The sequence below is a fragment of the Salmo trutta genome, chromosome 22 (assembly GCF_901001165.1).
Source record: "Salmo trutta chromosome 22, fSalTru1.1, whole genome shotgun sequence".
Lineage (NCBI taxonomy): Eukaryota > Metazoa > Chordata > Actinopteri > Salmoniformes > Salmonidae > Salmo > Salmo trutta.
This window is the reverse complement of record NC_042978.1, coordinates 19,606,214-19,633,661: the sequence shown is the minus strand read 5'-3', so window position 1 is coordinate 19,633,661 and position 27,448 is coordinate 19,606,214. Positions and strand designations below refer to the sequence as shown.

Genomic DNA, 27,448 nt, shown 5'->3' with positions numbered 1-27,448 from the left:
ACATACACTAAGTTGACTGTGCCTTTAAACAGCTTGGAAAATTCCAGAAAATTATGTCATGGCGTTAGAAGCTTCTGATAGGCTAATTGACATCATTTGAGTCAATTGGAGGTGTACCTGTGGATGTATTTCAAGGCCTACCTTCAAACTCAGTGCCTCTTTGCTTGACGTCGTGGGAAAATCCAAAGAAATCAGCCAAGACCTCAGAAAAAACAAAATTGTAGACCTCCACAAGTCTGGTTCATCCTTGGGAGCAATTTCCAAACGCCTGAAGGTAGCACGTTCATCTGAACAAACAATAGTACGCAAGTATAAACACCATGGGACCACGCAGCCGTCATACCGCTCAGGAAGGAGACGCATTCTGTCTCCTAGAGATGAACGTACTTTGGTGCGAAAAGTGCAAATCAATCCCAGAACAACAGCAAAGGACCTTGTGAAGATGCTGGAGGAAACAGGTACTAAAGTATCTATATCCACAGTAAAACGAGTCCTATATCGACATAATCTGAAAGGTCGCTCAGCAAGGAAGAAACCACTGCTCCAAAACTGCCATAAAAAAAGCCAGACTACGGTTTGCAACTACACATGGGGACAAAGATCATACTTTTTAGAGAAATGTCCTCTGGTCTGATGAAACAAAAATAGAACTGTTTGGCCATAATGACCATCGTTATGTTTGGAGGAAAAAAGGAGAGCTTGCAAGCCGAAGAACACCATCCCAACCATGAAGCACGGGGGTGGCAGCATCATGTTGTGGTGGTGCTTTGCTGCAGGAGGGACTGGTGCACTTCAGAAAATAGATGGCATCATGGGGCAGGAAAATTCTGTGGATATATTGAAGCAACATCTCAAGACATCAGTCAGGAAGTTAAAGCTTGGTCGCAAATGGGTCTTCCAAATGGGCAACGACCCCAAGCATACTTCCAAAGTTGTGGCAAAATGGCATAAGGACAACAAAGTCAAGGTATTGGAGTGACCATCACAAAGCCCTGACCTCCATCCTATAGAAAATGTGTGGGCAGAACTGAAAAAGTGTGTGCAAGCAAGGAGGCCTACAAACCTGACTCAGTTCCACCAGCTCTGTCAGGAGGAATGGGCCAAAATTCATCCAACTTATTGTGGGGAGCTTGTGGAAGGCTACCGAGTTGCAGTCCTGTCAGGAGGAGACCAACATACAGTGCATTGCAAAAGTATTCATCCCCCTTGGCGATTTTCCTATTTTGTTGCATTACAACCTGTAATTTAAATTGATTTTTATTTGGATTTCATGTAATGGACATACACAAAATTGTCCAAATTGGTGAAGTGAAATGAAAAAAAATTACTTGTTTCAAAAATGTTTACAAAATTAAAAACGTTAAAGTGGTGCGTGCATATTTATTCACCCCCTTTGCTATGAAGCCCCTAAATAAGATCTGGTGCAACCAATTACCTTCAGAAGTCACATAATTAGTTAAATAAAGTCCACCTGTGTGTAATCTAACTGTCACATGATCTGTCCCAGAGTCTGCAACACCACTAAGCAAGGGGCACCACCAAGCAAGGAGCACCACCAAGCAAGCGGCACCATGTAGACCAAGGAGCTCTCCAAACAGGTCAGGGACAAAGTTGTGGAGAAGTACAGATCAGGGTAGGGTTAAAATAAAATATCTGAAACGTTGAACATCGCACGGTGCACCATTAAATCCATTATTAAAAAATTTAAAGAATATGGCACAACAACAAACCTGCCAAGAGAGGGCCGCCCACCAAAACTCACAGACCAGGCAAGGAGGGCATTAATCAGAGAGGCAACAAAGAGACCAAAGATAACCCTGAAAGAGCTGCAAAGCTCCACAGCGGAGATTGGAGTATCTGTCCATAGGACCACTTTAAGCCGTACACTCCACAGAGCTGGGCTTTACGGAAGAGTGGCCAGAAAAAAAGCAATTTCTTGAAGAAAAAAATAAGCAAAAGACATGTGGGAGACTCCCCAAAGATATGGAAGAAGGTACTCTGGTCAGATGAGACTAAAATTGAGCTTTTTGGCCATCAAGGAAAACACCATGTCTGGCACAAACCCAACACCTCTCATCATCCTGAGAATACCATCCCCACAGTGAAGCATGGTGGTGGCAGCATCATGCTGTGGGGATGTTTTTCATCGGCAGGGACTGGGAAACTGGTCAGAATTTAAGGAATGATGGATGGAGCTAAATACAGGGAGATTCTTGAGGGAAACCTGTTTCAGTCTTCCAGAGATTTGAGACTGGGACGGAGGTTCACCTTCCAGCAGGACAATGACCCTAAGCATACTGCTAAAGCAACACTCGAGTGGTTTAAGGGGAAACATTTAAATGTCTTGGAATGGCCTAGTCAAAGCCCAGACCTAAATCCAATTGAGAATCTGTGGTGTGACTTAAAGATTGCTGTACACCAGCGGAACCCATCCAACTTGAAGGAACTGGAGCAGTTTTGCCTTGAATAATGTGCAAAAATCCCAGTGGCTAGATGTGCCAAGTTTATAGAGGCATACCCCAAGAGACTTGCAGCTGTAATTGCTGCAAAAGGTGGGGGTGAATAGTTATGCACGCTCAAGTTTTCAGTTTTTTTTGTCTTATTTCTTGTTTGTTTCACAATAAAAAATATTTTGCATCTTTCGCAAGCCACTGTATACAGCCTGGTCTCATAGACTTGATGTAACATATTAAATGTAAATCCGGGACACTCAAATTAGTATGATATGTTACATTTGGCATGGTTACATAAGACAGATGGTTACTTAAGGCAAAAACAAAAGTAGGGTGGTCAGTTGGAATGGATGGGTGGTGCATAATGTGAATGTCTAGCAACCCAAAGGTTGCAAGTTCAAATCTCATCATGGACAACTTTAGCATTTTAGCTAATTAGCAGTTTTTCAACTACTCCCTACTTATTAGCTACTTTGCAACTACTTAGAATGTTAGCTAACCCTTCCCCTAACCTTAACCCTTTTAGCTAACCCTCCCCCTAACCCTTGCTTGCTGGTGATCCCCAATTGAATTTGTCGATGAATAGAACGCATGTAGAGCAAGTGAAAAAACAAAACTACAAGGCATCATGTTGGACGCAGCTTTATCATGGTCAGAACACATAGATCATATTGTTATTAAGATGGGTAAGGGAATTGCTGTTATAAGAAAACGTTCAGAGTATGTAACATCTAGCACTCTGAATCAGGTGATTCAATCCCTGGTCCTATCACACTTAGAGTACTGTCCGGTTACAGTTGAAGTCGGAAGTTTACATACACCTGAGCGAAATACATTTAAACTCAGTTTTTCACAATTCTTGACATTTAATCAGAGTAAAACTTCCCTGTCTTAGGTCAGTTAGGATCACCACTTTATTTTAAGAATGTGAAATGTCAGAATAATAGTTGAGAGAATTATTTATTTCAGCTTTTATTTCTTTCATCACATTACCAGTGGGTCAGAAGTTTACATACACTCAATTAGTATTTGGTAGCATTGCCTTTAAAATGTTTAACTTGGGTCAAACATTTCGGGTAGCCTTCCACAAGCTTCCCACAATAAGTTGGGTGAATTTTGGCCCATTCCTCCTGACAGAGCTGGTGTACCTGAGTCAGGTTTGTAGGCCTCCTTGCTTGCACACACTTTTTCAGTTCTACCCACAAATTTTCTATGGGATTGAGGTCAGGGCTTTGTGATGGCCACTCCAATACCTTGACTTTGTTGTACTTATGCCACAACTTTGGAAGTATGCTTGGGGTCATTGTTCATTTGGAAGACCCATTTGCGACCAAGCTTTAACTTCCTGACTGATGTCTTGAGATGTTGCTTCAATATATCCACAGAATTTTCCTGCCTCACGATGCCATCTATTTTCTGAAGTGCACCAGTCCCTCCTGCAACAAAGCACCCCCACAACGATGCTGCCACCCCCATGCTTCATGGTTGGGATGGTGTTCTTCGGCTTGCAAGCCTCCCACTTTTTCCTCCAAACATAACGATGGTCATTATGGCCAAACAGTTCTATTTTTGTTTCATCAGACCAGAGGACATTTCTCCAAAAAGTATGATCTTTGTCCCCGTGTGCAGTTGCAAACCGTAGTCTGACTTTTTTATGGCGGTTTAGGGGCAGTGGTTTCTTCCTTGCTGAGCGGCCTTTCAGGTTATGTCGATACAGGACTCGTTTTACTGTGGACTCGTTTTAACGTTCTGAGTTCTTTCGAGACTGCATCAAGGTTCAGCACTGCTCTCCACTCCCATTCCAGAGAAGCTCTAAGCACCCTCTAAATACTCCAGGGACACACCAAAATAATTGGTGTGCCTGTATAGAAATCTGAAATGTTTCTTGATATCTGAATGTAATGTTCTGTTCTACCAATGTTCTGTTGGTAGCCTACCCTAAAACGAGGTATTTTGTGACATAGGCTAATGAGGTAAGAAATTGATGTGATATATACTGTAATGTGTTTATAAACCAATTTGAGAAACTATACTTGCAACTTTGAGTGTGGATATAGTTATTTGAACATCCAGAAGCAAGTCTGTGGTGCTTCAGTAACAGGGTCTAAGCAAAAATCCACATTGAAACGCCATTTGTACCAGAAACTTTGGCAAAGGTCCTTATGTCTCACCTTGGGGACAATAAAATCTCAGACATTCTGTAATTGACCCTGAGATCTGCTATTTTCCACCATGGCAAGGAAACAACGCACTCTAGAATATGGATCATGGAAATCATAGGACCAATGAAGTAGTCTACTACTTCGTCTTTGGCTAAACAAGATCAAGGATTTTATAAGCAATGGATTTAGATGTCAGCACAAGTTCCCATTAGCTGTTGCTTTGGTTCCAGGACCTTTCTGGAGTTTAGAGTTGTCAACCTGATTTAGGGCAGTGCTCCTAACTTCAGGTCCTGAAGTGCACCCAAGTGTCAAACATATCTCCCTCTAACCTAGTTGTGTCTTGTTAAAGCTTTCAACATTGACAGATAAGACCAACTGAATGAACAGAAGTTCTGCAAACCTAAAGCGGCAAATCTTAAAGCTGCAATATAACTTTTTGGGCGACACGACCAAATTCACATAGAAATGTGAGTTATAGATCTGTCATGTTCGTTGAAAGCACCTCTATGAAGCGGTAGATCTGTTCTATGTATGCTATATCTATGCTTTTTGTACCTGTTTCCTCCAGCATTTTCACAAGGTCCTTTGCTGTTGTTCTGGGATTGATTTGCACTTTTTGCACCAATGTACGTTCATCTCTAGGAGACAGAATGCGTCTCCTTCCTGAGCGGTATGACGGCTGCGTGGTCCCATGGTGTTTATACTTGCGTACTATTGTTTGTTCAGATTAATGTGGTACCTTCAGGCGTTTGGAAATTGCTCCCAAGGATGAACCAGACTTGTGGAGGTCAACATTGTTTTTCTGAGGTCTTGGCTGATTTCTTTTGATTTTCCCATGACGTCAAGCAAAGAGGCACTGAGTTTGAAGGTAGGCCTTGAAATACATCCACAGGTACACCTCCAATTGACTCAAATGATGTCAATTAGCCTATCAGAAGCTTCTAAAGCCATGACATCATTTTCTGGAATTTTCCAAGCTGTTTAAAGGCACAGTCAACTTAGTGTATGTAAACTTCTGATCCACTGGAATTGTGATACAGTGAATTATAAGTGAAATAATCTTTCTTTAAATAATTGTTGGAAAAAGTACTTGTGTCATGTACAAAGTAGATGTCCTAACCGACTTGCCAAAACTATAGTTTATTAACAAGAAATTTGTGAAGTGGTTCAAAAATGAGTTTTAATGACTCCAACCTAAGTGTATGTAAACTTCTGACTTCAACTGTATATGGTCAGCTGCAGCAAAGAAAGATATAAAAAAGCTCTAAATCGCTCAAAACAGGGCTGCCAGATTAGCTCTTCATTGCTTTCTTTGTATGAATATTATCAAAATGCATCAGAATCTCTCATGGCTTCACGTTGAAAACAAATTACTATCCGTTTTCTGATTTTCTTTAGAAATGTTATATATATTTTTTAAACACAGTATTTATCATGGCCAGTTAGTACATACTAGCAACACGCATAACCACCAAACCAGAAAGGCAAATTCAGGGCAGCTAAAACAACCCAAGGACAAATCGCCTTAAATCTACAGTTTGATAAAGAGCCAAAGCTGAATGGAACTCTTTACCAATCTATATTTCTCAGACAAAAAGTAAATCCACCTTCAAGAGAAAAATAAAAGAACATCTAATGCAATAGACCATATGACTGGACAGGAAATAGAAAGCATCAACTGAATGTTAAATGTGTTTCCTGTCAGGTATTTTAATTGTAATGTCTTGTTAATTGGTGTTGGACCACAGGAAGATTAGCTAGCGTTACGGCATTAGCTAATGGGGATCCTAATAAAAATAACCCTAACCCTTTTAGCTATCCCTAACCTAACCCTAACTCCTAGCCTACCTAACATTAGCCAGCTAGCTACCTAGCTAGAATTTGTTACATTTAATATGTTTTGCAAATTGGAAACATATAATACGAATTGTAATTTGTTACATATCATAAGAAATGGGTGATGGACATACCATACCATCAGTGGCGATTTTAGCATGTAAATCTTGGTGGAGCGAACAAAAAAAAGTTGGCACAACACTAAACAATAGGAGGTTCTAAACAACACTAAAGAATACATTAATTTCACTATAATGGCGACAAACGGTGCCCACAAACTGTTAAGGCCTACATAAAGCTGTCCCAACAGCAGAGTCCCAACAGCAGTCCCAACACCTTACCACAGAATGCAGTCCCAACACCTTGCGACAGAATGCAGAACATCGGCTGCTCTTACAGTATTTTCCCTGTACACCAAGTCAGAACCGTAGGATAAATAAAGGGTGCATATAAACAGACAATGAAACCTCTTACAATATTAGATGATGACATTTCTCTAAAACAGGTTATAGACTACATGCGCAGCACCACCGAGTCAGAACAGTAACGTTAGGTGAAATTAAGAGGTGAAAATAGACCAAATTATTAGGGTGAGGCACATGAGCTACTAACAGCTTACTACACAACATACACTTAGTATTACTTTCTTAGCTACAGTATACATATCTCCCTGCCATATTACATCATTTATGCAGCAGCATTCAAGACATTTTTGGACTCACCTTAGCTTGTGATGTACTCACTTAAACACGAAGGTGGCGCGGCGGTTTTGTATTCAAACTTTGTCATCAAAGCAAAGTCTGGCATTCTCTGGATTTATGGTGGGAACTCGGAATAAAAAACACACAGCCATTCCATTGAATAGCAAGCTACTGGTTGCTTTGCACTGCTTGCAGTTAGCCACTGATTCCTTCCAAACGACTTATTGTTGAATTTGCGATTTCCAACTTTGTTGCGCAATCTTTATGTCCAATGGCCGATGAGCACCGATACGTTTTGTCTATAATTTATCTTCATTATTTCTCTTCATATGACAAGGATTAAAAGCCTTCCCTGTAGCTCAGTTGGTAGAGCATGGTGTTTGCAACGCCAGGGTTGTGGGTTCGATTCCCACGGGGGGCCAGCATAGAAAAAAAATTATGAAATTGTATGAAATGTATGCATTCACTCTGGATAAGAGCGTCTGCTAAATGACTAAAATGTAAAAGGATTTGCCAGTAAATTGTCAACTTGATTCATGATGATGACTGCTAGCTGAGACTTTGAAAGTATGATGTTGCCATGATCAGTCCAATCAAAGCTACTGTACATATAACGTGATTTGATGTCATTTTATCTGTGGCCAATGACCTTGAGCCTTCTTGGAAGGGCACTTCTAATATAACTCTATGGCAGGACCCAAAGGCCTGAAATTGTGGATGTCTACCCTTACTAAGGACATACACTTTGCATGATGTAGTGTCCCCATGACTGACAGAACACTGAGCCAATCACACCACAGAAAGCATTGAGCTAGGCTGAAACACCTGCATTTTGGAGCTGCCTTACTCAAGAAAACAAAAAAAGAGACCATATGTGTCTGCGGCTTTATTAACTCAATAATATATATATTTTTTTACATTATTTGCGAACTGATATGTGACAAGTATTAATGCCAAAATAACGTGCAAACAGGCAAGCCTTTAAGACTGATAGCCTCTAATTTCAAATGTTCACATACTTCCACAATTTTGGCACACTGGGTTCATTTCCCTGCGCCCAGTCCTTCAAGTAGAAACACAACCTGTAGTATCATCAGGAACACGCAAAAATTATTTTGTTAAAAGTAGGCCTACTCGGAGGCAGGAGTGATCTTTAACCAACTCCAAGGCAAATGGATCACTGAAGGATGACAGCAGAGTTCCAGTGTGTCATTAAGGGGAGGTGCTTTGCTATTTCTGTCTACTGTACACATCAGGTTCACTCGCAGAGCCGATCGCATAAACTGAAATGTGATACCAAGTGGCATAAATCAACTGTAGAACCTCCTATTTGTCCGTATTAGCTGAAAATGGGCAGTCTTGTCTGCTCATAATGCCACGCTTAGCTTTGTTGATTTATTAGCTAAGGAAAAATCTCGACAGTGGTTCATCATCATGTTAAACAAAGATTAGTCTAGTGACGAAGGCTATAAATTATTTTAGGCATTTAATCAGAAAAGTACTATTTATTTAGAAGAATATCAAGCATTCCTCGTATCTATTTTGATTTGCCCTAAAATCATATGATACAATTATGGCCGGATCTTATCAATTGTGCTGCCATCAAAGAATGGGTCTAGATTTGACAAGAGTTTGCCACTGCATGATTGTGAATATGTCGCTCATAAAAAATTAAACCATCAATTGGTCTATTCTTATCACCAGGCAGACACTTGATGAATGTGAGTAGCCTAGCAGTCATAGGCTATAGCCATTCAAGCCATGGAGGAAATGCACAGACTGTTACCGCCAAATAAAGGACTCCCGGTACTCCCACGCGCTCACTCTCCCTCTGCTGTTCATTGGTTCACTCAGCATAATCAGCACCAAGGAAGCTGAACAGCGCCAGACGATGCATCGCCTTGGGAGAGAAGAGACAAGACAGCATCCTTAATGTGTCTACACGGGGATTTTATCAAGCCATGCAGCAACAATTCGATACACTGATTGTCGGATTGGATAGAACTGTTGTCTATGATTTCTAGGTTTTTGAACATTTGTTTTTCACCCGCTGATTTATCGAAGCGCGAGTCTGTTGTTCAGCCAATTCTGCAGAGGAAGCGTTGAATAAAAAATGGGGGATCTCTCTGCATTGACCGTGTTTTTATCCTTCGTTTTACACTCATGGTGAGGAATGCCTGGTGGTCTAGATTGTCATCGCTCGGATCAAGCGCGCCTCGTGAGCCGCCAGCGCCGCATCATCATGCATCACGACAACCACCCGACTGGGCCATTGACACGACGCCTCTGAGTGTGCCGCTCTCCCCCGGCTTGTGACATGACAGCCCGGGGAAGAAAGAAGAGGATCAAACGGCACAGACCTGCAAGAGGACGTATGGATTTGAATCATTTTGAGGGGCTGGAGCCCACGGAAGCCGGGACTGCAAGAGAGGGCAGTGCCACGCAGACACCGATAGCCTACACCTGCGATCCGAGGCGTAGAGAGGATCTAATACCACCAACTGCTGTTATTTAATGAATCTACTCCCCTACCCTAAGATCTGACCACCTATCTGTTTTATCTTTGTGCATACATGTAAATGGTACTGATTGCCTTTTTGGATGCATACAATGCATTGACTAATGTGACATATTAAGCATATTGTTTGTAAGTCGATAGGACGTGACAGTGTTATCATCCTGTCTGGTCCAACTGGCTAGAACCATAACCTCATCATGGGCTGCATCCAGAGCATCGCCTGTAAGTCGCGCATCAAACGCGAAAACATAGTGGTCTATGACGTTTCCGCCACTATCGATCACTCCCCAACAAGCATTGAGGAGAACTCTCCTATAGTGTTGCGCTACAAGACGCCCTATTTCAAGGCCTCTGCGCGGATAGTGATGCCCCCTATTCCCCGTAATGAGACTTGGGTGGTGGGTTGGATCCAGGCATGCACACAGATGGAATTCTACAACACCTACAATGACATTGGCATGTGAGTTGATTTCTCCAGGCTGCTGACTGAAGCTCCCCAGCTGCTCCCACCTCCCTCTGCTGCTCTGTCCCAAACTGTCACTTCTCTGGTGCTGTAGGAAGTGTGTGTGTTTTGTCAAAGTGGACATGAATGCAATGCAACAGTTGATATGTGGATATGTGTGAGTGCATGTGTAGCAGAGGATTTGCGCAAACAGAAGGTTAACTATGCACTCACCCTCCTTCATTCAAACCCCCACCAATTGATTCTGTTCCTGTGACTTCACCATCAAAATAGAGATGACAGAGGAGCTAAACAACTGCTCCTAGACATACATTGTGTTCACAGAAACGAGAGAGAGAGAGAGATAGATGCACTGACACACTCCCACGCTCCTTTCTCTCCAGGAGACAGAATCACACACCCAGTGACGAGCAAGACGTACAGCCTCCTCCAGCACTGCCTGGGGGTGTTTTTCTCTGGAGGAGGCGTATGTGAGGTGTATAATCCTGACTGGGGGGGTCTAGGGGTGCAGCAGAAAAACATGGGGTACAGACAAATGGAGCTGATCTGTAGGGGAGAACGTGGCATCAGGTCACACCAGCCGACACTCTCTCATTGGCCGAAAAACACAAGATATTAATCCACTGACTCACTGAACCATCTATCATACATAGACTCACTGAACCATCTATCATACATAGACTCACTGAACCATCTATCATACATAGACTCACTGAACCATCTATCATACATAGACTCACTGAACCATCTATCATACATAGACTACAGTGTGGAGCCCTGAGGTGAAATCCATTTATCAAACTTATTTTATGTATTTGTATGTCTTACTCAGTTCTTTTTGAGAATGTCTAACACAGAGGCTCCCAAATGTAATGTGCTGTGTGAGACACCTAAAGCTCTTTAAGTCTCCTTGTGACCCTACAGTTCGACACTGTTAATCCATGACCCACTAGGAACAGGTTCCAACCCATCATCTATTTAACTGTAGTTTGACCTCTGACCTGTTGTCCTCTTGCAGGTCTAGCTGGGAGCTACCAGAGCTGCGTGAGGGTCTTGTGAGGGCCATCAGTGACTCAGATGGGGTGAGCTACCCCTGGTATGGCAACACCACCGAGACGGTCACCCTGGCGGGGCCCACCTCCAAGCCCTTGCGCTTCACCGTTAGCATGAACGATAACTTCTACCCCAGTGTGACCTGGGCCGTGCCCATCAGCGACAACAACCTGCCCCTGCTCACCCGCATCAAGAGGGACCAGAGCTTCACCACCTGGCTGGTGGCCCTCAACACGGCCACGCGGGAGAAGATCCTTCTGCAGACGGTCAAGTGGCGCATGAGGGTGGACATCCTGGTGGACCCCTCCATGCCCCTTGGCTCCAGAGCCACCCTGATGGGCCAGACACACCAGGACCAGCCCCGCGTCTTAACCCACATGGAGCCCATCCCCCCCAACGCCCTGGGGAGGCCCAACGCCAACGATGCACAGGTGCTGATGTGGAGGCCCAGGAAGGGCCCACCCCTGGTGGTCATCCCTCCTAAGTAGCAGAGAGAAGGAGGGGAGGTGTAACTAGGGCCCAGACATCCTGCCATGATGAGATCAATATGGATAGAGACTTGGGGGACAGCTGCCTTAAATCCCCACCACTGCCTTTGAGTAGAGAGAGGACTGCTGTCTGGACCAGGGCCTAAATACAGACCAGACCCACGGAGGGACCTCTGCCTGCCTTTATAACATCCTCTGTCCTGGAGAAGCAGAGAGGACTAGTCCTTTGTGAGTGTGCCAGGCCCAGCAGGGCTCAGAGTAGGCTACACTCTAGGGGAGCAGCCTGTAGCCTACTGCACACCATGCTGCCTCACCGAGATGACAGAGCAGCCATCTTTAATCACAGACTGTTCTGGGTCTATGACAGTGATGTAGAGGGTTGTTTCTGAAATGGCACCCCATTATCATTTGGCTCTGGTTAAAGGTAATGCACTATGTGGAGAATAGGTGGCCATTTGAGACTAACCCAAGGTGTGAGAGGCCCAGCAGTACATGAATGTGGCTTTATGGGTATAATACAGGTGAGATTGGGGAATATAATGTATTTTATATGTAAGAACAAAGATTGTAGTACATTTAAATGCAGCCTTCATGCTCAGTACAGTTACAGACAAGGATGAATGTGTTACTGGGAAAAGGGGGAAGACAGGCTCTCTATAGCCACCTACAGAATGGCCAAGGAGAACAGCAGTGTGGGCCAGGTCAGGCATGATGTACAGAGAGGAGAAGGAGTCTGAGAATGTAACAAAATGAACTCCCCATGCTGCTCACTACTGAGGTGCAAACCATACTAGCCTTTACACTGATACACACATCCCCTCTGTGACTACACACGCATGCACACACATCCCCTCTGACTACACACAAGCCATAGTTCTATGAGGGACGAGTGGGCTGAATAGGATATTACAAATCAATTGTTTATATTGAAGGTCATATCACATACTGTGTATGGTAGACACTGTATGGTGACAAACGTCCATTGAGAGCCAGTCATTCACAGTAACAGATGTGTCCTGAGAACAGAACGACTCGGACTGGAGGATGTACAGAACTGTACATTCAATATGTACAGTGGGACAACGTGGCCAGGTATTCCAAAGGGTTTCATAAAGGATGCGTGGGAGATTTAGCATGCAAGCATTGTTTTTAATTCAATAAAATGAAGGCAAAACATGTTTGCGTGTTCTAAGAACGTCTTTGAATTCATCTGCAAGTGTAATAGTTGTTCCCTCAGTCGCACATTGCCAGGGTACACACGGCTGCTGCATATTCATGTTTCGGTGTTGACAGAGGGTCAGTGGAATCAGTCAATCCTCTAAGCTATAGGTCTCACGCACAATATGCACTCAGAAGATGTATTACTGTCAGATATAAGAGGGAGAGTATGAGTGTGACTGTGTTTGCATCTCATGGATCAGAGCACTTGTAGAATTTCTAAATGACACACTCGTCTTTGATGTAGGAAACATTTTCTTTATGGATGATTGGTAAATACAGTAACAAAGTCATCCTTACCCGCTTCCCCAAATAACAAACAAATCAAGTGACCACAAGGACAGGAAAAGTACAAGGGTCGTTTCACCAATTGGGTGCCTTTTGAGTAGTGTAACTTGGAAAAAAATAATGTTTGATTTCACGTAATTTTAACACTGTCAAAGACCACATGTTCAACTTCATAAAAACACATTTTCCCATCTCAAAAAAATATTATAGTAAGGGCCAATTAAAGTAACAGGGTTGACGATTTAATCTTAAAAACAGCCATAAATCCCCTTGTGACAGAAAATGGCCAAAAAGAGTAGAACCAGCTTTTTTTACACTATGGTTTGAATATTAGATGTTCAGTGTTTCTTTATATTTAAAATGAGAATTCAGTTCAGGTAACAGGGTTGACCTTAAAATTAGGGAAAGACGTAAATTAATAACTAATCACATTAAATAAATAATCATCTTTAGAAATACAGTATATACACAAAAGGGCACTTCAATTAATATAACAGACTTTAAAAAATTTAATATCGGTGCACAATTTTTACTTAAAATATCAAAGGGGCGCAAAAGGCACTCATTTCGTGGAACGACCCACAAACAGAGTTCTACAGCAATGAGACAGCAACATCATTGATCAGTATGTCTGCGGAGTCCAATACATCTGGACTATTGTCACAAGCCATGTGTGAACATTATGGTGTCTTTGTTTTACCCATCATCTTCATGATTGAGCTGATGACAGTAACATTAAGACAGGGGAACCCCCCCCCCAACTAGTTTTGGCCCAGTGCGGTAAGCTGGCTGACCAGTACACTGCTCAGCTTGGTCATGACTCATGGGTCTATTTCTCTGTAGTGGTAACCATGGTGAGGAACAGCCTTGTCTGGCTACTTCCTGGTCACATTTCATAGTTGATGCACTTCATGGTGTCAGAGGCCCATCTCAATGCCCCTAGTCTAGTGTCCTTCACTCCCCTTCTCTCTTCCTCTCCACTTCTCATATCTTCTTTTACCTGACCTCTCTTTCGGTCCTCCTTTTTTCCCTCTGCGATGTCCCCTAGGCACGACTGGGGTTGGGGGAGGGCTTGCCCTCGTAGCCATACAGGAAGGTGGCCACGATGACCAGCATTGCACCCATGAAGAACACACTGGAGAGGACACAAGACAAGAAAAGACACAGCATTACACGTGTCAGAGACAAGCAACATCCAATTAGTTAATTAAAATAACCCGGCTCAAGAGAGAATGTGTGTGTTGTGAAAGAACCTAGTTGGGTCGAAGTCCTGCAGCCAGAAGTAGGATATGAGTGTTGACAGAATGATGGAGAGTGACGTAGCGAAGCCCTTCAGGATGTTGTCTGCATACTTGATAACAGCTGCTATAACCAGCCCTCCTAGTGCCTAGAGAAACACACACCAGATATGGACTGGATGAGCTGTGGGCAAAGGGACACTATAATACTACTAAGCTCACACAATTGGAACGAGATCAAGCAATAGCACCTTAGTCAAGAGGCATGGCAATATTCATTCAACATGATTAACAGTGCAAGATTTTTCCACTTAAAAACTGTACAAAAGTTTTGAGAATGACAAATGTTAATTTTCACAAAGTCTGCTGCCTCAGTTTGTATGATGGCAATTTGCATATACTCCAGAATGTTATGAAGAGTGATAAGATGAATTGCAATTAATTGCAAAGTCCCTCTTTGCCATGCAAATGAACTGAATCCCCCCAAAACATTTCCACTGCATTTCAGCCCTGCCACAAAAGGACCAGCTGACATGTCAGTGATTCTCTCGTTAACACAGGTGTGAGTGATGACGAGGACAAGGCTGGAGATCACTCTGTCATGCTGATTGAGTTCGAATAACAGACTGGAAGCTTCAAAAGGAGGGTGGTGCTTGGAATCATTGTTCTTCCCCTGTCAACCATGGTTACCTGCAAGGAAACACATGCCGTCATCATCGCTATGCACAAAAAGGGCTTCACAGGCAAGGATATTGCTGCCAGTAAGATTGCACCTAAATAAACCATTTATCGGATCATCAAGAACTTCAAGGAGAGCGGTTCAATTGTTGTGAAGAAGGCTTCAGGGCGCCCAAGAAAGTCCAGCAAGAGCCAGAACCGTCTCCTAAAGTTGATTCAGCTGCGGGATCGGGGAACCACCAGTACAGAGCTTGCTCAGGAATGGCAGCAGGCAGGTGTGAGTGCACCTGCACGCACAGTGAGTAGAGGTCGACCGATTAATCGGAATGGCCGATTAATTAGGGCCAATTTCAAGTTTTCATAATCGGTAATCGGCATTTTTAGACACCGATTGTGGCCGATTTTTTTTCCTTTATTTAACTAGGCAAGTCAGTTAAAAACACATTCTTATTTTCAATGACGGCCTAGGAACAGTGGGTTAACTGCCTTGGTCAGGGGCAGAACAACAGATTTTTAATCAACCTTAACATAATCACTAGTTAACTACACATGGTTGATGATATTACAAGTTTATCTTGCGTGTCCTGCGTTGCATATAATCAATGCTGTGCCTGTTAATTTCTCATCGAATCACAGCCTACTTCCTCAAACGGATGATGATTTAACAAACGCATTCGCGAAAAAAGCACTGTCGTTGTACCAATGGTGTACCTAACCATAAACATCAATGCCTTTCTTTAAAATCAACACACAAGTATATATTTTTAAACCTGCATATTTAGTTAATACTGCCTGCTAACATGACTTTCTTTTAACTAGGGAAATTGTGTCACTTCTCTTGTGTTCCGTGAAAGCAGTCAGGGTATATGCGGCAGTTTTGGACACCAGGCTCGTTGTGAACTGTGTGAAGTCCATTTATTCCTAACAAAGACCGTAATTAATTTTCCAGAATTGTACATAATTATGACATAACATTGAAGGTTGTACAATGTAACAGCAATATTTAGACTTAGGGTTGCCACCCGTTAGATAAAATACAGAACGGTTCCGTATTTCATTGAAAGAATAAACATTTTGTTTTCGAAATGATAGTTTCCGAATTTGACCATATTAATGACCTAAGGCTCGTATTTCTGTGTGTTATTATGTTATAATTAAGTCTATGATTTGATATTTGATATAGCAGTCTGACTGAGCGGTGGTAGGCAGCAGCAGGCTCGTAAGCATTAATTCAAACAGCACTTTCGTGCGTTTGCCAGCAGCTCTTCGTTGTGCTTCAAGCATTAAGCTGTTTATGACTTCAAGCCTATCAACTCCCGAGATTAGGCTGGTGTAACCGATGTGAAATGGCTAGCTAGTTAGCGGGGTGCATGCTAAAAGCGTTTCAAATCGGTGACAGCACTCGCTCTGAGACCTTGAAGTAGTTGTTCCCCTTGCTCTGCAAGGGCCACGGCATTTGTGGAGCAATGGATAACGATGCTTCGAGGGTGGCTGTGTTCCTGGTTTGAGCCCAGGTAGAAGCGAGGAGAGGGACGGAAGCTATACTGTTACACTGGCAATACTAAAGTGCCTATAAGAACATCCAATAGTCAAAGGTATATGAAATACAAATGGTATAGAGATAAATAGTCCTATAATTCCTATAATAACTACAACCTAAAACTTCTTACCTGGGAATATTGAAGATTCATGTTAAAAGGAGCCACCAGCTTTCATATGTTCTGAGCAAGGAACTTAAACGTTAGCTTTTTTACATGGCACATTTTGCACTTTTACTTTCTTCTCCAACACTTTGTTTTTGTATTATTTAAACCAAATTGAACATGTTTCATTATTTATTTGAGGCTAAATTGATTTGATTGATGTATTATATTAAGTTAAAATAAGTGTTCATATAAATAATAATAATTATTTTTTATTTATTACATTTATTATTATTATTTTAAATCGGCACCGTTTTTTTTGGTCCTCCAATAATTGGTATCGGCGTTGAAAAAAAATCAGAATCGGTCGACCTCTAACAGTAAGGCCTTCGCCTTACTGTTAGAGGTCGACCGATTCTGATTTTTTTGGAGGATGGCCTGGTGTCAAGAAGGGCAGCAAAGAAGCCACTTCTCTCCAGGAAAAACATCAGGGACAGACTGATATTCTGCAAAAGGTACAGGGATTGGACTGCTGAGGACTGGGGTAAAGTCACTTTCTCTGATGAATCCTCTTTCCGATTGTTTGGGGCATCCGGAAAAAAGCTTGTCCGGAGAAGACAAGGTGAGCGCTACCATCAGTCCTGTGTCATGCCAACAGTAAAGCATCCTGAGACCATTCATGTGTGGGGTTGCTTCTCAGCCGAGGGAGTGGGCTCACTCACAATTTTGCCTAAGAACACAGCCATGAATAAAGAATGGTACCAACACATCCTCGAGAGCAACTTTTCCCAACCATCCAGGAACAGTTTGGTGACAAACAATGCCTTTTCCAGCATGATAGAGAACCTTGACATAAGGCAAAAGTGATAACTAAGTGTCTCGGGGAACAAAACATCAATATTTTGTGTGCATGGCCAGGAAACTCCCCAGACCTTAATCCCATTGAGAACTTGTGGTCAATCCTCAAGAGGCGGATGGACAAACAAAACCCCACAAATTCTGACAAACTCCAAGCATTGATTATGCAAGAATGGGCTGCCATCAGTCAGGATGTGGCCCAGAAGTTAATTGACAGCATGCCAGGGTGGATTGCAGACGTCTTGAAAAAGAAGGGTCAACACTGCAAATATTGACTCTTTGCATCAACTTCATGTAATTGTCAATAAAAGCATTTGAGACTTATGAAATGCTTGTAATTATACTTCAGTATTCCATAGTAACATCTGAAGACACTGAAGCAGCAAACTTTGTGGAAATTAATATTTGTGTCATTCTCAAAACTTTTGGCCACGACTGGTTCTGACTTTTAAACTTGAAATATCCTTATTCCATGTTACTGAGGGAGAGAAGGGAACACAGAATGTTTACATTCTGTCAGAACATGTTATTGTTAGACATCAGGTGTCCTATGGAGAGAAGGGCCACATTCTGGTACAAGTCAACAGGACAGCCGTGAGGTGGGGAAGAGTGAGGAATTTGGGCCGAGGTCAGGTCAGGTCAGATGAAGTGAGAAAGAACAGGCATCACTAAAGTCCTGTCTAGCAACAGAGATGTATTGGCTGTCCAGATGTGTGAGATGCCTCAGCATAGGAGGAAGGTTTAAATACCAGTGCTTGTGTAAATATGTCTTTGTGTTATGCAGCTGTGTGACCCAGTGGGTGAATAAACTTGGTTTGATCTTTACTAGTCGTCCGTGAGTTTTACTCTGTTTATTTAGAATCTAACAACACAATTTCTTCACATTTGTTCTTGTGAACTAACAGTACATACTGAGTACATTTGACCTGCAGCTCACAGGTGAAGTAAACAAAATAATAGTGAGATGTACCTGCAGAGCCACCACTATCCAGGTGACTGTGTTGTATCCCTGGAACATCCCAGACTCTTGGACTCTCTCCCCATCGTACGCAAACATCCCCATCAGACCAAACACTAGGCCAAACATTCCTACACACAGACAAACAGGCAGATGATATGAGTTTGAACTGAATATGAATGATAGGAAAATGGATTTAACGTAACCCTGCCAGCTTTCATCAAAAACAATAACCTGCAGTGATTGACTGAAAAAAAACAATGTCTACATCCATAGACATTAATGTTAAAACACTAGTCTCATCCAATGTGTATGAGGATGAACGCAGCATTTTCTCAATGCAGAAACTCTATACAGAAAACTAGCACAAGTTCACACCAGGAAATTAATCACAGGAGAATTAACACACGCTTCACATGTTCAGCTGTAAAAAAAAAAAAAAAAAAACTCAGCAGGAAGACTCATTTGGCACTGAGAGAAAAACGCAGGGTTTCAGTGAGGAGGAAGGAACACTAAAAACTCACTTCAAAGACACAGTACTAGAGCGCTGTCAGAAATAATAGTTATTTGATAATAACAGAGTAATTCTGGGACGGAAAACTGGAACAAGTGCCCTTACAACCCGAGTATGGTAGAACCGTTTCATACTGACCCAGTTGGATATTACGGACCCAGACACTCTGTTTTGTCTCTTTGAGGATCTTCTCAAAGTAAACGCCAGCAAAGCCACTGGAGAAGCAGGCCACCAGCACCGCCGCCACGCCAACAAACTGGGACCCCGCAGACAGCTGCTCCTTCTCAGGGGCCCCAGGGGACTCAGAGGGCCACTAGACATTGGACACACACACACACACACACAAAGATATAAAAACACACTGGAGTGTGTAAAATGCAGGTTTAAAAAAAAGTGGATTGTAAAGGAGTTGGAGTAGAGTTTACCTGGACAAGTGCAACCCCAGCCATGAGGATGAGCAGGGAGAGCCACTGGTACACACCCAGTCTTCGGCCCAGCATGGACACTGAGAAGAGAGCTGTGGTGAGGATCTTCAGCTGGTAGGTCACCTGGTGGAGACAGACAAGGGGAAAACAGGAGACCCCATTCAGAGACCATAAAAAGTATACTACCCCAGACACTAATACAGTGCCTTCAGAAAGTATTCACACCGCTTTACTTTTTCCACATTGTGTTGTGTTACAGCCTGAACTTACTATTTGTCACTGGCCGACACACAATATCCCATAATGTCAAACAGGGTTGATGTTTTTTTGAAATTGTAACAAATTAATTAAAAATGAAAAGCTGAAAGGAGTCAATAAGTATTCAAACAATTGTTATAGAGAAGCCTAAATTAGTTCAGGAGTAAAGATTTGCTTAACAAGTCACATAAGAAGTTGGAAGGACTCACTCTGTGTGCAATAGTGTTTAACATGATTTTGAATGACTCTGTTTCCCCACACATAGACAATTATCTGTAAGGTTTCAAACACAGATTCAACCAAAAAGACCAGGTAGGTTTTCCAATGCCTCGCAATGAAGGGCACCTATTGGTAGACTGGTAAAAATAAAAAGCATACATTGAATATCCCTTTGAGCACAGTGAAGTTATTAATTACACATTGAATGGTGTATCAATACACCCAGTCACTACAAGCATCCTTCCTAACTCAGTTGCCAGAGAGGAAGGAAACTCAGGGATTTCACCAGGAGGCCAATGGTGACTTTAAAACAGTTACAGAGTTTAATGGCTGTGATAGGAGAAAACTGAGGATGGATCAACAACCTTGCAGGTACTCCACAATACTAATCTAAATGACAGAGTGAAAATAATAAACCCTATAAATAAAAATATTCCAAAACATGCATCCTGTTTTCAATAAGGCACTAAAGTAAAACTGCTACAAATGTGGCAAAGAAATTCACTTTATGTCCTGAAGACAAAGTGGTATGTTTGGGGCAAATTCAACTCTTTATTTTTTCAAGTATGGTGATGGCTTCATCATGTTACAACCTGGTCTCAGAGCATTTCTTATTATTCTGTACACGTAAATCCGAGACACTCCATTTAGTTTGATATATGTTACATTTCGTATGTATTCATTTTTGGATGTCTAGCATCCATTTTGTATGATATGTTACGAATTCCAATTTGTAGTGGCTAACGTTTGCTAGGCTAGGGTATTATGTTAAAGGATTAAGGCTAGGGGGAAGGGTTAGCTAAAAGGGTTATGGTTAGGGGAAGGGTTAACTGACATGCTAAGTAGTTGCAAACAATGTTCCCTCTAAAGCTGCACGCAGTAGCCCCGAGACTGTGGCGCAGGAGAAATATCAGCCCACAGAGAGAAGCACGAGACTGAACTTCACTCAACTTCCTAGAGCAGTGGTCATCTCCAAAGCATTCCTAGTCGATCACCAAACATTTCTGTAAAAAACCCAACGATAAAGCCTTGTGTTCCTACATCTTTTTATTTAGTCTGGGGATTCAGCTGCCCTGCGCGCCAGGTAGGCAAATTGCTGCCATTTTGAACCATTACATGTGTCTGAAGGTACAAACTCTGCCTTCCCGACGTGCCCGGAGAGCAAATCAAGTGCACTACAGGCCTACCGCTGGCCAATCGGAAGGCTCAGATGACCGTGTCTGCAGTATCGTAGCAGGCATAAAATAAAGCTACAGCAAAGTTGATACTGTGAGATTTTAAAACCATGACTAGAGAGAGATAAAATACAGCAAAGATATGCTCTTTTTATGAGTGAATTCATGTTTAAGTTCTTACTCAGCACTGTCAACACTTTTATAAAAGTGTTAAATACAGCCATAAAATGCACATTCTTCCCATTTCCACTGCGCTACAACAAGCACTGCAGCAGTAATACAGTGCATTCGGAAAGTATTCAGACCCCTTCCCTTTTTCTAAATGTTGTTACGTTACAGCCTTATTCTAAAATTGATTAAATAAAATTTAAAAAAACATCATCAATCTACACACAATACAGAAAAAACCAGAAATACCTTATTTACATAAGTATTCAGACACTTTGCTAGGAGACTCAAAATTGAGCTCAGGTTCATCCTGTTTCCATTGATCATCCTTGAGATGTTTCTACAACTTGATTGGAGTCCACCTGTGGTAAATTCAATTGATTGGACATGATATGGAAAGGCCCACACCTGTCTATATAAGGTCCCACAGTTGACAGTGCATGTTGGATCAAAAACCAAGCCATGAGGTCGAAGGAATTGTCCGTAGAGCTCCGAGACAGGATGGTGTCGAGGGACAGGTCTGGGGAAGAGTACCAAAACATTTGAAGCATTGAAGGTCCCTAAGAACACAGTGACCTCCATCATTCTTAAATGGAAGAAGTTTGGAACCACCAAGACTGTTCCTAGTGCTGGCCGCCCAGCCAAATTGAGGAAATTGGGGGAGGAGGGCCTTGGTCAGAGAGATGACCAAGAACCCGATGGTCACTCTGACAGAGCTCCAGAGTTAATTCGTGGAGATGGGAGAACCTTCCAGAAGGACAACCATCTCTGCAGCACTCCACCAATCAGGCCTTTATGGCAGAGTGGCCAGACAGAAGCCACTCCTCAGTAAAAGGCACATGACAGCCCACTTGGAGTTTGCCAAAAGGCACATAAAGGACTCTCAGACCATGAGAATCAAGATTCTCTGGTCTGATGAAACCAAGATTGAACTCTTTGGCCTGAATGCCAAGCATCACATCTGAAGGAAACTATGCACCACCCTACAGTGAAGCATTGTGGTGGCAGCATCATGCTGTGGGATGTTTTTCAGCAGCAGGGACTGGGAGACTCGTCAGGATCGAAGGAATCGGATAGATGAACAGAGCAAAGTACAGAGAGATCCTTGAGGAAAACCTGCTCAGGACCTCAGACTGGGGCAAAGGTTCACCTTCCAACAAGACAACGCCCTAAGCACACAGCCAAGACAATGCAGGAGTGACTTCGGGACAAGTCTGGCTGAGTGGCCCAGCCAGAGCCCAGACTTAAACCTGATCTAACATCTCTGGAGACCTGAAAATACTGTGCAGTAACCCTCCCCATCCAACCTGACAGAGCTTGAGAGAATCTGTAGAGAAGAATGGGAGAATCTCCCCAAATACAGGTGTGCCAAGCTTGTAGCGTCATACCCAAGAAGACTCTGGGCTTTAATCGCTGCCAAAGGTGCCTCAACAAAGTACTGAGTAAAGGTTCTGACCACTTATATAAAATGTATTTCTGTTTTTTATTTTTGATACATTTGCAAAAATGTCTTAAAAAGCTGTTTTTGCTTTGTCATTATTGGGTATTCTGTGTAGAGTGTTGAGGAAAAAGAACAAATTAATCAATTTTAGAATAAGGCTGTAATGTACCAAAATGTGTAAAAAGTCAAGGGGTCTGAATACTTTCCGAATGCATTGTAAATGAGTAAGACATTCTATAGGCTTACGTTGTTGTTATTATTAGCGTCTTGGGTCTTTTTTAATGTCAAGGAATATTTCCCTTTCTCTGTTCATAGGCGTAACATTAATTTGTGCATGAGGCAAAAATAATGAGATGCGACTTGAGTTTCGCCATCAGCTGGATTTTGGTAAGGGAGAGAGGAAGGATGTTGAGGCGGACCCTCAGTCTGCTGCTCTCTCCCATTAGATGCAGGCACCAGCAAAATACAAATGAAAAGCTTTTTTTTTATGTATACGCACTCAGCTGTGCCTCACAAGTAATACAACAATGGATCTATTGCCAGTGTGATCATATAACCAACCTCAAATTTCCAAATAGAATTTAAAAAAATGGCCCAAACAACAATGCATTGGTAGGGCAATTCAAGCAAAGCCAATATGCAATGATAATGTATTGGGCCTATAGCTTACTACAACAACCTAATTGTTACAGTACTGTTCGTAATTGGTTAATATTGCATAGGCTAGATCTCGGCTTGCATTTTGACTCAAAAAGTGATCTTGACTCAGAAAACGTTGGAAGCACTTTTCTGAGTGTTTTCCCTGTTAACACTATCAACGTTTCCCTTTACTGCAGCAATTGTCATCGAATAAATGCAATATTAGCCACTTTCAAAGCAACATACGGAAACAAAACTAACTATGCATGAGATTTTGTTGTAGGCAGAATGCAGACCAGTGCAGCATAAACAATCAGAGCTGCAGTAGGCCTATATGCAAATAGACCATTGTTATATATGGATCTGTGCCATTTACTTTGAACTGGACTGTGTTTACAGCATGAGCAGTCGTGAGTAGATGCTGCCTGTTTTGAGATCAGAGAGCTGCATGTAGCCACGTGTGCACATTCTATTAATATATTTAGCTAGTTAGTGAGTTATTAGCACAGTTATAGATCATTTCTAGTCAGCAATAGGGGAGTGATTGCTTCCTACAAGAGCACAAAATATGTACATTTCTAGACATCTTTGAAAAGCGAGTCAGGTAAAGAGCTATTTTCTTGCCTTAAAGAGGCAGTGTTGTATTTTGAGACAGGCTTGAATAAGCTAAGTAACCAATAGGCAGCGGGTAGCAAAATTTGTCTGATTGTCTGTAATAATACGTTTTACTTTGTAAAGTGGTTTCTTGCACCAAACAACAACATTTTCAGTCACCTCCTTGTCTGAAGGACAAGTGGATAAACAGGTTCATGTCAAGCCCTGCATGTTTCTTTCAAATGTCTCATGGAATGTAGGCCTACATTGAACACCACACATTGGCTGCTACTGTAGGCTGAATGATAGAACAGCTATTTCTATGTTAAAATGTTATGAGATGCATTTTCTACATTGCTTTTTATGGTCGGCCAACATTATGATCAAATAGCCACATTAGCATTCTTGGCCACTGTTAAATCCAACTTAAAAACAGGTACAGCCTCTGTGCGCTGGAAGTTGCACAGAATTTTCACAACGTTCAAGTTTGCACTCAGCAGACCCGAAAAGTTCTCAGTGAGAGTTTTTGGGGAGGGAATTCAAGCAAAAGGGAATCGAAGCTGTAGCTAAAAAGTAGTATGTAGTTAAAAAGTTGCTAAATTGCTAAAGTTGTCCGTGATGAGACTTGAAACCTCAACCTTAAGTTTGCTAGCTGTTCCTGTCCTTTTGTTTTTGCCTTAAGTAACCATCTGTCTTATGTAACCATACCAAATGTAACATATCATACTCATTTGACTGTTCTGGACTTACAATTTCTTTGTTATGTCTTCCCTGTGGCTCAGTTGGTAGAGCATGGTGTTTGCAACGCCAGCATGGTGTGTGCAACGCCAGGGTTGTGGGTTCGATTCCCACGGGGGGCCAGTACAAAAAAATTTAAAAAATGTAAATGCATGAAATGAAATGTATGCACTCACTACTTACTTACTGTAAGCCGCTCTGGATAAGAGCGTCTGCTAAATGACTAAAATGTAAAAATGTATTGTATAGTCTATGAGACCAGGCTGAATGTTATGGGTATGCTTGTAATTGGCAAGGACTAGGGAGTTTTTTCAGATAAAAAGAAATGGGATAGAGCTAAGTACAGGCAAAATACTAGAGGAAAACCTGGTTCAGTCTGTTTTCCAACAGACACTGGGAGACAAATTCACCTTTCAGCAGGACAATAACCTAAAACACAAATGAAATATACACTGAAGTAGCTTACCAAGACGACATTGAATGTTCCTGAGTGGCGTACTTACAGTTTTGACTTAAATCGTCTTGAAAATCTATGGCAAGACTTGAAAATGGCTGTCTAGCAATGATGAACAATCAACTTGACAGACCTTGAATAATATTGTACAATCCAGGAGCTCTTAGAGACTTACCCAGAAAGAGTCACAGCTGTAATCACTGCCAAAGGTGATTCTAACGTGTTGACTCATGGGTGTGAATACGTATGTAAATTAGGTATTTGTGCATTTCATTTTCAATACATTTGCAAAAATGTCTAAAACAGGTTTTCACTCTGTCATTATGGGGCATTATGTGTAGAGATGGATGAGAAAAAAACTCCATAACAGGTTGTTCTACCTGGTAGGTGGCAGCATCTAGGTTAGACAGAGCCACATAGAGCAGGTTGTTCTACCTGGTAGGTGGCAGCATCTAGGTTAGACAGAGCCACATAGAGCAGGTTGTTCTACCTGGTAGGTGGCAGCATCTAGGTTAGACAGAGCCACATAGAGCAGGTTGTTCTACCTGGTAGGTGGCAGCATCTAGGTTAGACAGAGCCACGTAGAGCAGGTTGTTCTGGAGGGTGTAGATCCCAGAAGGAATGGCCAGCTTCAGGGTCTCTATAGGCTTGTGGGCTATCTCCTGCCTCAGAATACTGCTCAGAGCCCGAACACTGTAGCCTGGGCCATACAGGAGAGAGGTGTAGATAGAGGGAAAGTTAGATACCGAGATATAACTTGCATAACCCTTCCATGTGTCATCCTCTAGGCCTAAATTTATACATAAACACAAAGTCTTATTTTCCTATACTGCAGATGGGAAGTAGACAGCTCTATCCAGACCACTCACTGTGCTCCTTGAAGACGAGCAGCAAACAGGTAATGATCTTCATGAACTCAGCCACCACCACAGCCGAGGAGGCCAGGTAGCGGTGACCATCCCCCTGCAGGGTGCGGGAGTAGCGCATGGTCAGCACCAGAGAGGTGGTCTGGAACACCAGCACCCCCAGAGACAGGTACTTCAGCCTGGAGGATGCCATGTTGGGGACAGACGGGAGTCAGTCTGCAGGAAGAGGGGACAGTCTTAAAACATTCAAAGGAAGAACCGATGGGCCAAATGGCTGCAACTCTTGCTCCTGTGGTCTGGCACTGGAGACAAGCTTCAGTGGTTGTGAAGAAACATTTGCTCACACTGACACTGTAGCCCGGCAGCCAAGCTGGCCCCCTCCTGCTGGCTAACAAACAGCAACACACAATCCTCTCTTTGGCCACAAGATCAGGGGCACCAGCAAATGCCATACTGACAGTTTCCTTGTCCAACAAAGACGAACTACCTTTCATTTGTAGTGTGAGAGGTGCGTTTGGACATTCTCATGATTGGAGAATCCCTTTCAATGACGATTAGACAAAACAAGTCAGGCTACATTGAACAATTGACAGAAAGCTAACCATTCAATGATCAACTTAATAGTTCAACTTTTAATTCAGTTTGATTACAGTCAAAGCATGTGACCATTCCAAGAAAGTTGGCTAGCTAGCTAGCGCAGGTGTCTAATCACTCATCAACAAGAAAGCAGGCTTGATAATGTTACGCTGGAGACACTGACCCAATCTCATACAGTTTGATAGTGCAAGACTAGCAGACCTACCTGGTAGCACTGGAAAGCTAGCTAGGTAATACAAAAGTTGTTGAACTTGAGCCGTAATTCTTCAAGCGAGAGCTGTAGTTGCTAGCTAATGAGCTCAGCTGTCTGTTAGTAGCTAGCCAGGTAACTTATCCACAGTTCAAGTCCTCGCGTCCATTGACCCAGGCTGGCTAACAGCAACGGGATTCTACCATTGCCCCTTCATACCGATGTTGTTGTCCATAATACCATAATTGTTGTCTGCGTTATGACAGTATATATTCTAAAGTTGCAACGACATAGCTAAATCAAAAGCATTTTGTATGATTTTACTTCCTTGTACAGTATTTTTGCTTCCTCATCTGCTCAGAACACTAACAACTGACCTTCAGCCTGCTCTCTACTGCTGTCTGCTGGATGGGTGGACCATAGAAATCAAATTAATTACATTTCTGTCTGGTGGACAGGTTTCTGCTGCAAACTGTGGTGGCATTGTCTGTGAGTTTTAGATGAATCGGGTCTTTACTATATGTAAGATTTCTGTCATTCAAGTATGCTCATACTGGCAAGTAAGGTCACATGAAATGTGGTTTGAGGCAACGATGGTTTACATCCTGCGTGTTC

The 27,448-nt window shown here is 42.4% G+C and overlaps 2 protein-coding genes and 1 long non-coding RNA gene across 4 annotated transcripts; 1 reads left to right on the top strand and 2 right to left on the bottom strand.

Moving 5' to 3' along the window:
- Positions 1-8,061: 8,061 nt before the first annotated feature.
- Positions 8,062-11,537, bottom strand: LOC115158318 (uncharacterized). Its single transcript, XR_003868655.1, has 2 exons — positions 11,371-11,537; positions 8,062-9,052 (listed from the first exon to the last, which is right to left on the bottom strand). It is a non-coding gene; the product is annotated as an uncharacterized LOC115158318 (long non-coding RNA).
- On the top strand, positions 8,991-12,836 carry fam78bb (family with sequence similarity 78 member Bb). The gene is made up of 2 exons (XM_029707113.1): positions 8,991-10,130; positions 11,152-12,836. Exons 1-2 carry the CDS (start codon positions 9,868-9,870, stop codon positions 11,672-11,674), a joined length of 786 nt encoding a protein of 261 aa, XP_029562973.1. The 5' UTR covers positions 8,991-9,867; the 3' UTR covers positions 11,675-12,836.
- A 293-nt stretch (positions 12,837-13,129) lies between these two features.
- Positions 13,130-27,217, bottom strand: slc35a3a (solute carrier family 35 member A3a). 2 transcript variants are annotated; one of them, XM_029707112.1, is made up of 9 exons: positions 26,849-27,217; positions 26,050-26,262; positions 25,743-25,880; positions 25,561-25,577; positions 19,495-19,617; positions 19,208-19,382; positions 18,568-18,686; positions 14,434-14,567; positions 13,130-14,315 (listed from the first exon to the last, which is right to left on the bottom strand). In XM_029707112.1, the coding sequence occupies exons 2-9, from the start codon at positions 26,237-26,239 to the stop codon at positions 14,225-14,227; spliced, it is 987 nt and encodes a 328-aa protein (XP_029562972.1). In that variant the 5' UTR covers positions 26,240-26,262; positions 26,849-27,217; the 3' UTR covers positions 13,130-14,224. The 2 variants fall into 2 exon arrangements, with proteins under 2 accessions (XP_029562972.1, XP_029562971.1); XM_029707111.1 differs by lacking the exon at positions 25,561-25,577 and having other exon boundaries at positions 25,726-25,880.
- Between the last annotated feature and the right edge of the window lie 231 nt (positions 27,218-27,448).